Source organism: Euwallacea similis, chromosome 7 (assembly GCF_039881205.1).
Source record: "Euwallacea similis isolate ESF13 chromosome 7, ESF131.1, whole genome shotgun sequence".
NCBI lineage: Eukaryota > Metazoa > Arthropoda > Insecta > Coleoptera > Curculionidae > Euwallacea > Euwallacea similis.
This window is the reverse complement of record NC_089615.1, coordinates 5,072,909-5,083,884: the sequence shown is the minus strand read 5'-3', so window position 1 is coordinate 5,083,884 and position 10,976 is coordinate 5,072,909. Positions and strand designations below refer to the sequence as shown.

General features: G+C 32.7%; 2 protein-coding genes across 3 annotated transcripts; one reads left to right on the top strand and one right to left on the bottom strand.

Annotated features, from left to right (window-relative positions):
* Window positions 1-541: 541 nt before the first annotated feature.
* On the bottom strand, window positions 542-5,667 carry Pmp70 (ATP binding cassette subfamily D member Pmp70). Of its 2 annotated transcripts, none has more exons than XM_066391757.1 (4): window positions 5,339-5,667; window positions 4,981-5,141; window positions 4,257-4,499; window positions 542-3,736 (listed from the first exon to the last, which is right to left on the bottom strand). In XM_066391757.1, the coding sequence occupies exons 2-4, from the start codon at window positions 5,097-5,099 to the stop codon at window positions 2,128-2,130; spliced, it is 1,971 nt and encodes a 656-aa protein (XP_066247854.1). In that variant the 5' UTR covers window positions 5,100-5,141; window positions 5,339-5,667; the 3' UTR covers window positions 542-2,127. The 2 variants fall into 2 exon arrangements, with proteins under 2 accessions (XP_066247854.1, XP_066247855.1); XM_066391758.1 differs by having other exon boundaries at window positions 4,981-5,151; window positions 5,343-5,667.
* A 591-nt stretch (window positions 5,668-6,258) lies between these two features.
* On the top strand, window positions 6,259-10,942 carry LOC136410081 (glutathione S-transferase LANCL1). Its single transcript, XM_066392028.1, has 8 exons — window positions 6,259-6,570; window positions 6,624-6,788; window positions 7,396-7,541; window positions 7,690-7,837; window positions 8,158-8,378; window positions 8,839-8,950; window positions 10,138-10,284; window positions 10,457-10,942. Exons 1-8 carry the CDS (start codon window positions 6,478-6,480, stop codon window positions 10,637-10,639), a joined length of 1,215 nt encoding a protein of 404 aa, XP_066248125.1. The 5' UTR covers window positions 6,259-6,477; the 3' UTR covers window positions 10,640-10,942.
* The last annotated feature ends 34 nt before the right edge of the window (window positions 10,943-10,976 follow it).

The window sequence follows — 10,976 nt, the reverse complement described above, 5'->3', positions numbered from 1 at the left end:
AAAGACGACTTAGCCTAGATTCATGATCTAATGACTATCTGAAAGACCGTTTCTTCGAGAATTAGGTACGTACGTCAATCTTCAATGGTATTTAGCTTTAACGGTATACAGGGCAAAGACAAATGCGTTGCAAATATGTGAAATTTTAACCCTCTACATTTGATATCCACGAAAAATTGTTACTAATTTTTATTATTTTTATTTTAGTGATTTCTCTTTAATTTCTGGTTAACCAGTTTTTATGGTTTTGACTGACGAGTTATTGGTGGCCGAATTTTTTTGGTTTCACCATTCTGCATTTCTAAAGGCGGTAAAAAATTAAATTACTAAAATACCGATAATAATTATATTTTTTAATGAACGTATGAAAGGAATTCAATCTCACCTCATCAGCAACCTCTATGTTGATCTCTGGCGCTATTCTCAGGAAATGTAAATAAGGTTAAACGTTTGAGGTGGAATAACTCGACTCCACGTGTAGATTTACGGTAAAAGGGAATTCACAAGTTCAAGATTGTATAAATGCTGAAAACAAAACATATTTTTCTTTCTTTTGCTAGATTTTACTTCACATTATTTGTTTCATTGTTTTGGCATTTTTCATTAATTTAATGTGTTGAGATTTTCATTGGTTCTTTTACAGTGTAGTTATTTGTATATAAGTCTTAAAAAATATGTGCTATCCTCTTTGAAACTCAATTATACCACATTTTTTAAATTGCATTACTTTCTTAGATATAATTTTTAACAAGGACAATTTATTTTTAGGTTTAATCTTCAATACTTTATTTATTATAACCCGAAGAGATCCCTCCCGAAATATTTCATGCTAATAATTAAATAATCATAATAGGTTTGTTATATAACAGACTAAAGGCAATACAAAAGGTAATTAAAATTCTTTTTAATTAACAAAAATATTTCCTATATTGAAACAACTATTATTTGCTTACAATATATTATGCTTATCCTTCTAAATCCATAAAAAAATTAGGGCATTCCAAAAATGTGACCTAATACACTTTATTACCTTTAATTTACTTAGATATCTAGGTTATAAGGCTAAAGACAGATATACTTAGGCAGTTTTACATCAGAATTTTATTTAATACTTTGGAAAACATATTTTCCAGGTCAGATGGTGAATGGGCATCAGTTTGCATTATTCGCATTACATGTAATTAAGCTAAATCAACAAAAATCACCTACCGGTCAAATGTTTTCGAAACCCATTTAACCATAATTTGATGTTAATAAAGGGTATAATTAAAGGTTCTTGATAAAGAGGGCTGAGCAAAGATTCGTAATTCACTTGAATGTTGCAACTTAATTCGATTATATGTTTACTGATGAAGTGTATCAAAGCAAGCTCAAATTTAATTCCGAACTTAGCTACGATATACAGCCAGCAAAAATAATTGTTTCAAAACACTCTTTACCAGCAAATTTTTAACACCCCCGTTATAACTGTATATTACCTACATTAAATCAGAAGCCAAGTTTCATTATTTAAACGTTTGTGCTCTTGTAATTGATACAGAATATATTAAGGTGTATGGGGGGAGTAAACTATCCCTAAAATGTCCTTTTCTAACAGTTTTGGAAGTCCATGATCATAAAACCTGCATCAAACTCACTGTTTCTGATGAAACTGATGTTACCGTTTTAAATAAATATATCATAATTTAATATTTCTAGATATAAATAATCTGAAAAAGTAAGTCTAAAACCAAACGGATCATTTGACAGGGTATGTGCATTCAGAGAATTTGCTGCGGTCGAGCGCTGCAGCAGTTAAAGCTTGAATTCGCAGACTGCTTCTTGCCTAACAAATTGACAAGCTGCTGTTATCCTATTCTTGCGAAAATTTAATATTCAGATTTCAGCTGTCTAGCGTAATACACCTTACCGCTTTAAATCAGTACCACAGCGAAATACGACCGCTGCATAAAGCATCACATCGCTGAATACGACCTTTGAGACTTTAACAACAAAACTAAAAACTAGTAATCACTAGCCAGAACAACCACACCTAGTAAAATTGAAAATTCACCTACGATCACCGTTTATATAAAGTCGTGAGATAATTATTTTAAAAAAGTAGACTTTAAAAAAATAACAAAACAACTAAGAACCGAATTGCTCTGTCTCATTTTCAATGGATTTGAACGTGTAACTTCCCCGTCCATCCAGATGCAAAACGTACTCGTGATGTTGCCAAAGCGATTTCCTATGCGACACTGTCAATAACGTGATCCCAACATCTCTGCAGTATTTGTACATGCTGCCCTCAACGTCTACGGACACAGCACTGGTGCATTCGTCGAGAATAGCAAACTGCGGTTTGTGATAGAACAAACGGGCCATTGCAATTCTCTGCTTTTCCCCACCAGAGAGGACGTCTAACCAATCAGCGATCGTATCTAAACCTCCCTCTCTATCTAACAAATAACCCAGCTGTACTCTGCTTAAATGTTCTACAAGTTGCTCATCGCGAGTTCCTCTGCGGGTCGCTTCGGCGCTGCTGTGCGGGTATGTTAACTGGTCTCTAAGAGACCCTAGAGTCATATATGGTCGCTGTGGAATGTAGAAAAGTTTACCTCGTGGGGGTTTAGTAACTTCCCCTCCAAATAATGGCCAAAGTTCTCCGAGAATCCGGAATAAAGATGATTTTCCAGAGCCATTAGGACCGCAAACCAGAACATTCATTCCAGATTTAATTTCGAATGTTAATTCTGGAACCAAGACGTCTCCGTTGGGAGTCACTAAGGGGACTTTGTCAAATTTAATTATGTTATTTTGGAATACTAATTTGCCTCCATTTGGCTTCAAGTTCTCGGAACCTGCAACCATAGTCCTGACATATTTCCCTTCATTGAGGTCGTTTATGACCGTACGCAGCTGCGTTACTCTAGAGGTGAACCCGGCCAAACGCGTCAAATCGCGGCCTGCAAGCACCAATCTACCAATCGCTTCTGCAAGTTTCACTAACATTCTCCCGTAAGTGTAATAAAGTCGTGATCTTTCACCGTGGCTTTCTTTTGCAATTTTCCCAGATAAGAATGGTATTGAAACCGCCAAAAAACCTACAATGCTGGCAAAATATCTCGCCACAAGATTGTCAATTATCCCCATAATAACTCTGAATCTCAAGAATTTCTTTAAATGGGTTTGAAGCTTTTTGTAGCTGGCAAGAAGTGTGGCTTTTTCTCTACGATTCCCATTGTAAAACGCTACTTCTTCAGAGTGAGTAATGAGGCGAGAATTAATATGTCGAAACTCTCCTTCAAGCTTTTGCTCTCCCGCGGTTAATTTTGCAGTGGGCTTCCGGAGATGTGTCAAAACTATCCCAGAGACAAATAAATATGACAACATAAGCCCGGGGGTGCTACCTCCCATTGTTGTAGAAAGTTTATATACATAAATTCCAATATCCAGCATTGGTTTTGCAGTGTTGCAATACAAATCAGTGATGGCTTCACAGAATTTATCAATATCGGTGGTGAGCAACTGATCCGGGTTGGCGATTCTATTGTCAAGGTTTGATATTCGATAATAGGTGAAATTTTTCAAGTAGTCCTCGTAAAGCCTCTTTGTCAGGTTTGTGCGCAGTCGTATTTTTAAGTCGCCAATTGAGTATTTTAAAATGTTATTTACCATGGCAACTAAGGGGAGGGTCATGCAAAATCTGATGAGTCGTTTATAGAAGAGATGTTTATCCATCGAAACAATTGCACTAGAAAAAATAGGATTCAATTAACCATCTAAATAGAATAAGAAGAGTGATTTGTTTAGAAAATACAAGGAAAGAACACGGCTATTTATTAGATTATGAAGATAAGTGCAGAAACATACAAGAATATTCAGAAAACTCCGCGGGGTCACAATTATTTCAGAAATTTCTCAAATTCAAGTGAATTGTATGATCAATGTTAAGAACGTCGGTTCTAAATTAAAAATGTCATGGAAGGTCTTAATGCTCTCCAAGACTTCATTAAGAAAAAAAACATTCTCATAAGTCTCCAGAAAGCTAATGAATTCCCAGCATTAGAATAGTTACTTACCAATTCTAGTAAGTTTTTTTAAACCTCATAAGGACTAGATAAATATTTTTTTTAATCCAAAAAATCTCTAGAATTATCCAATTATGCTTTTCAAGTTCAAATGTTGAATGAATAACTTTTTCATAGGCCAAATAGCATCAATGTATCAAATTATGACTAATTTCTAATAATAATATAATATATAATGTTTACCTTTCGATGTTTGTTCCCTGATTGATCATCCATAAGTCACACATTGATCTTGCTACAAGGCTTACAGCAATTAAAAAAAACATTCCAGATTCTGGCGTGGTCCATCCTGGAACTGTGATCTTGAACAACTGACACAGTTGAATTAATAGCTTTTTATTAACTTGCACTTTAACTTTTGTTTCAGTGTTTTCACTTATTAGGTATTTTACGTCTTCTTCTTCTTCCTCTTTTTTAATTTTCTTTCTGAAAGTAAAGAATTTGCCTGTCTTAATTTTTCAACGTAAGTGTGGAGTATTTCATTTATTATTGAGATTTAAGAAAAATGGTTTCACAATATTGTACTAGATTTTTTATCCAAAAACCAACCAATCCAGGAAAAGTGTATTGTTGTAATTTATTTATTTTATCTGCCATTCCCAAGGAAAAATAGGTCAACGAAGGAGTAGGTACATATAGGAGAGTTTCAGAACAACAAACTGATCTCTATCAAATGATTTTCAAGCAATTAAATTGGTTTTCAATTGAAGTGAGTTAAACCAATTAGTTGAAAATTAGCCAATAGGGAGTAAGCCTATCTAAATTTGTCTTTCTAAAATCTCCTTACATACCTATTTCCCACCTATTCCTGGACCTATTTGTTAAGGACTTATGGGTAAAATCAATAAACTGCAGCAAAATATTGATAATAGGTATTTAGTATTAAGCAAATACATATGTTACATACCTTTCAACTTTAAATTTTGCCTGTTGCCTTCGGAACAATATAATCCATGCGAGAATAACAGCTCCTGAAGTAGCGATAGCATTATTCCTGGTTAAAAACTTGCTGTAATTTGGGGCCATCTTTTAAATTGTAGAGGGCCAATTTCTAATGGTTTAATTAAACTTTGATCTCCTTAAAGGAATGACTAGACATTAATAATAAGGAACCTACAGTAGATATAAGCTCACACACACAATCAAAATGAATAATGAAAAGTTAAACTTTGACCACTAATTTAGGAATATATTAATTAAATGTTACTTCATTTCCTTGAAGGATTTATTGGCAGGTAATGAATAAAAAAGGGGGGAAGGTGTACTTACTATTGGCTTGGTAGAATTTGGTGGAAACTTTCCAATTTCTCTTCTACAAAATATTGTTTCACTTTCTATTTTAAATTGAATCTTGGGGAGGAAGTTATCAAATATGAATGAAAGCATAAATATACATATAGATTTATTTTCAATGCCATTTAAATTGGCAATAATTTTCGCCCACTAAAAGATATCCAATTCCATTTAATTGAAACAATGGTATAGTTTTTAGTTGAATTATTATTTATTCGTTGCTTCTAGGTTATTAAACCAAAGATAAATTACATTATTTTAATAACTTTAGATCATTTGAACAACTATTATTAGCAAGAAAATACAAATTCCGTTAATGAATGCAAATATTTAGGTACTTTTTGAATTGTAAAGAATAAATAATTAAAAATTATGAAACTTTATATTTCTTACTTTGGACCGTAGTGACAGTTAGGAGGTGACAGCTGTATGTTGACATTCGTCAACTTTTAACTCTATAAATACCAATAACGAAGAGTAAGCAATAAAATTGAACATGCGGCAATGCTGAGTTGTGCCACACGAAGTTTGACCTTGCTTTTTAAATTTCTTTATTAAAATAATGTTTTATTTGTAATAGTGTTTACTTTTATTAAATATGTATAGGTATGCAGAGCAGAGATCAAATAATAGCAAATTCCTTTGAACAAAGTAATGCAAAAATAATGTATACCTATTTTTTTTTTTTTTAATCTTGAAAAAATCACAAATACGTATTTTATATTATTTTGGCACTCCCAATATGAATATTTCTAAATACACAAAAGCAGGGCAGTAATAAATTTTAATTTGGATACAAATATTTTCTCAATTGCGCTGTTGCCATTTTAGTTCCGTTACTGGCAAAAAAGGCGTCGGGTCATTCAAATTTAAGACCTAAAAACCGGAAACAATAACAAAAACAACAAACAACAATAAATATAAACAAACCCAAATTAAATTTTCAATTAATATATTTAATTAGAATTTAATACACCGTTGAACTCGTAAACAAAACTTTTCTATTTTCCACTGTAACTGGGTACTGATAAAATCAAAATCTAAAATACTCACCAAAGCCAGAATTACTGCTGATTCCGACAAATTTCAAACGACTCTAAATTCGCCAAGTATGCAATCGCCACATCATGAAAAATATCATTTTGAAAACCAATATGATGATTATTCACAAAGGGCTGCTGAGCCGCATATCGAGAACCACACAGTAAGAAAAAATGCTTTGTAAGGTTTTGGCCTGATTCAGAATTTTTGTGTCAGATAAAGGCCACTAGCAATATTACTGCCAAATTAGCAGCAAAGTGGGAATTTACATTGGAAGAATTAAAAAGCTGGAGGTCGAGCGATTATTCAGTGTATACTGGAACTGGTGGCATTGGGCTCTTATTTCTAAGAAAATCACCTGATGATATTCATAATTTAAGAGTAAGTATGTCTCACCCTCAATTATTAATTGATTATGTATATACAGGGTGTTTAGAAATTCCTTTACCAAGCTCCATGGTATGATGCTTTGAGTCATTTTGCATGCAGGAAGCTAATTTTCTTAGGATCATATCCTATTTTATATTCTCAAACCTTTTTATGGTATACTACTGACTTTTTCCCCTTAAAAATCTGATTTCCTTGTTCAGTTTAAACAGCTTTTTATCATCTTAAATTATATCCATGACTTTCCCGTAAGGGATAAATTTAATGTGTTCTAATTTGAATTTTGTAATAATTACAAGGTAATTTAAATTCAATGGGATGTAGAGTTTCCTCAGAATTTAGAGGAGACATTAAAAACTAATATACATTTCTTATCTATTTATGGGATATTCTGCTGCCAAAAAAACACCTGGGAAAATAAAAATATCATATTTTCAAATTTGGAAATCTATAGTGATAAAAGTAGTTGAACCATTTTGTTAAAAATAATTTTGTGCACATGATAGATAAAGATAGATAGATTTCCAAGATAGTGAAGAACCTGGACGCCATTTTAAATGCGCCATGTATTTTCTCTTGAAATGTTTCTGATTAATTTTAGAATATCAGGAAAAATTACCTGCAATTGGAGCAGTTAAAAAACAAAAGAGTAACGTTTTTATGTGGCGACGCAGGACCGTTAGCCATTGCCACTGTAATATCTCATAAACTAGAGGATCGAAAAATATTTGATTTTTGTACCAGGAAGTAAGTAGGTTTTTAAAGACATCAAAATTTTTTTAAAGTATCTTCAGCAGGTACCTAAAGTAAATATATCTTAGTATTGCATAGAAATTGACTACAGAACCTATTAAGTTCAGTACTAATATACGTTATACTCATTTCATTTATGTAGATTGATGGCATTTGTAAAGGTGGTCAACAATACAAATTCTGATTTGCCAAATGAATACATGTATGGTAGATGTGGATTTTTGTATGCTCTTCTTTATGTCAACAAATATGTTTCACCGCCAGCTTTCAGCGACGTTACTATACGAAGTGTAGGTATACGGTGCAAATACTGGATGACAGTATAAAGTGGGTACACCCTATAACTTTTTATTTTTAAATGGAATTCCATGCGTTTTTTAACATTTTTGGTTTTTTAAAATATATTTAAAAATCAATTGTTAGGGTCAATTCCAGTCAAATCTGAAGCAACATAACATTCAAAATTATCAAAAAAAAATTGTAAGGTTTTGTACAAGTAATCAAAAGATCAAATATTTATATGAAGTAACAAAAAAGTGACAGGGTGAATCTACTTTCTGCTTTCCCCTGGTAGACTTTTCAAAAATATGTGTATCTAACATGTCTTCAGATTATTACGGATATATTATGTGCTGGTGAAAAATTGGCCAAACATTTGAAAATTGAAAAAAATTGCCCTTTAATGTATGAATGGCACGATTCCAAATATCTGGGAGCTGCACATGGCATATCAGGCATCATTTACTTGCTATTGCAAGCAAGAAAATACCTTACTGAGGAGGAATTGACAACTATTATAAAACCAACAATTGCCTTCTTATCCACATTAAGGTAGTAACAATTTCCATATCCCCTTATTACTATTTTACCTATACAGGATGCACTATTAATAACTTTGCACTCGACTTATTTTGAACTACATTAAAATATTAGAAATTGCCGCGACACGCCTATTTTGTTATCGAGGTAGACATATTTTATTTTGTTGAATACACCCTCACAAAGAGGGTTGTTTTGGTGAATCTGCATTTAATACTAAAATATGTCCCCATCGAAAACAAAATCGACATGTCGAGCAATTTCTAATATTTTGATCGTAGTTTAAAATCAGCCGGGTGCAAAGTTTTCAATCGTATACCCTGTACAATAATTTACCTGCATAGCAATAGGCCACGCGAGTGTGCAGTTTTTCTCTGTCCGCCCCCCTTTGCGTGTACGAGAAACAATTTTCATGGCCTTCCGCTTGATGATTGATTTGAAAAATGGTAAATAATTGATTCATTTCATTCAGGTTCCCAACTGGGAACTTTCCATCATCATTGGGCCCAGGAAGGCAAGACAAATACGTGCAATGGTGTCATGGAGCTCCAGGATTTTTGTACATGTACTGTGAAGCATATCGGGTAGGTAATTATTCTTTGTTAGGGGTTGGCAATTTGGTGCTTTTGAAAAAACTAATGATGAGTGGGAGTGGATTCTACAGGGTCGGGTAGGTGATAAGATGCAAAGTCATACAACATTTTTATTAGCCGTAGCCCAAATGACATCCTATTTATTAAGTCATTTTAAAAAGAAAAAATACCTTTTTAATGAAGTAATTGCCATCTACGACTTATGTAGGTATATTTTTAAAAAAAACGCAACTTTCGTGTTAAAACTGGAAAATAATTTCATAAAAATTTAAGAGGATATAACAATTTTATTGATGACAATTATAGAAAAATATCTCAGGAACGCCTTGTTGCTTTTTTTTGGATTTTCAATATTTAATGGATTTAATGAAATTGAGTTAATACAGGATGTATCTTAACTAGGGGTTTTCCTTTTAAAACACGATATAGACCTCAAAAAAACTAAGTAAAATCTTTGTCTTATTTCCGAAATCACCAAAATGACCGATTTATGTGCATATGAGTTTTAATACATTTCTGTATAAGACCTGAATCCGTCTCTGCATAAAATAGTAAATTCAACGTAAAGGAAAATAAATATCCAATAAAAAATTATCAGGTATTGTAAAAAGGTAAATATCATTTAATGTTTACTGTTTTTATGCAGTTTACCCATGACGTTAAAAATCAGGCGCGAAGCTTGGTTCCAGGTATTGTTTTGATAAACATTAATACCATTAAATTGAGAATGAGCTATAATCGCTCTAAGAACGAATTGGTTGATATGCTGTTGGTATATGAAGAGCTCGTAAGAGCAGAAAAAGATCTAACATGCACAGAGTCTTGGATAAGGCGAGCGACAATTTCGAACATATTTTCATAGCCAGTCCCGTAATGAGTAATAATTAAAGGTTTGGTATTTATTAAAATTTTCATATAGGCATGTTTCGGTTGTTTTTAAGATTTTAAGAAAATGATACATACAGATTCTGCTTAGTTTCTTGAAGTCTACGTCCTTTTAAAACCTACCACTTAAAATATGTACATTCTATATAATAGAGTTAATCCAAATTACAGTACGGTCAGTGTAGACTCATAACGAAACTGTTAGTATGCTTGAAGACTGATAGACATTCCGAGTTGGAAATAAAATTTTAACTTAAACTATTTTTTCCTTTCAAAATTAACTTTTTTTACAGACGTTTGGAGATAAACATTACCTCTATTTAGCAGAAAAGTGCGCCGATGTGATTTGGTTTAGGGGAATTCTGAGGAAGGGATACAGTCTGTGCCACGGTGTAGCAGGAAACGCTTATTGCTTCTTAGAAATGTTTCAGACTACTAAAGTGAGTTGTATTCCACTTTATTCTATGGAGTAATTTGAACGATGCAACTTTTGCTAAGTGTCGTTTAAATAATGGAAGTAATTTAAATAGAAAGGCGTTGTGTTAGTTACAGCAAAATGAATTGAAAACCCTGCACATAATTTTTAATTCTCTCAATTTTGTTCGTATTCAGGAAGCCAAATATCTATATCGTGCAATACGATTTGCCGAATATTGTATGGATTACACGAAACAAAAAGAGGAATACTCTCCTGACCGACCGATGTCGTTGTTCGAAGGCATTTCTGGACCTATGTATCTACTCCTGGATATTCAAGATCCGCTAAATGCCAAGTTTCCTGGTTTTACCCTTTAATAGTTGTTGGAAACTTTACTAAAGTTTGAAAGCTGTAGTAAAAATGTGTGAAATTTTGTTTTTGTCGTGTAAACGAAGCTATACACTTCGAAACAATACATATTCTTGGTGAAAGTATTATTGTAATGGAGTTTAAATTTGTATTTCAAGATTCTATCGAGTATGAATTAAATTCTCATATCTATAACTTGAAAAATGTGACAGTTTTGTTAAAGGGGCATTTATCCATCATCCTTTTAGATCATTTAACTCTAATATTCCTTTATAAGTAATCGAATACTAAAAACCTGTGTATGCATTCATAAAGGATAATAAACGTACATCTTTATTAGTAAAT

Excerpts from the sequence above, each read along its gene's own strand:
- LOC136410081 (XM_066392028.1), top strand. The coding sequence starts at position 6,478 with ATGCAATCGCCACATCATGAAAAATATCATTTTGAAAACCAATATGAT. Across the intron at positions 6,789-7,395 it reads ATGATATTCATAATTTAAGA|AATATCAGGAAAAATTACCT; the intron begins GTAAGTATGTCT and ends GATTAATTTTAG. Across the intron at positions 7,838-8,157 it reads GCGACGTTACTATACGAAGT|ATTATTACGGATATATTATG; the intron begins GTAGGTATACGG and ends ACATGTCTTCAG.
- Pmp70 (XM_066391757.1), bottom strand. The coding sequence starts at position 5,099 with ATGGCCCCAAATTACAGCAAGTTTTTAACCAGGAATAATGCTATCGCT. Across the intron at positions 4,500-4,980 it reads GCAAAATTTAAAGTTGAAAG|AAAGAAAATTAAAAAAGAGG; the intron begins GTATGTAACATA and ends CTTTACTTTCAG. Across the intron at positions 3,737-4,256 it reads CAGGGAACAAACATCGAAAG|TGCAATTGTTTCGATGGATA; the intron begins GTAAACATTATA and ends TATTTTTTCTAG.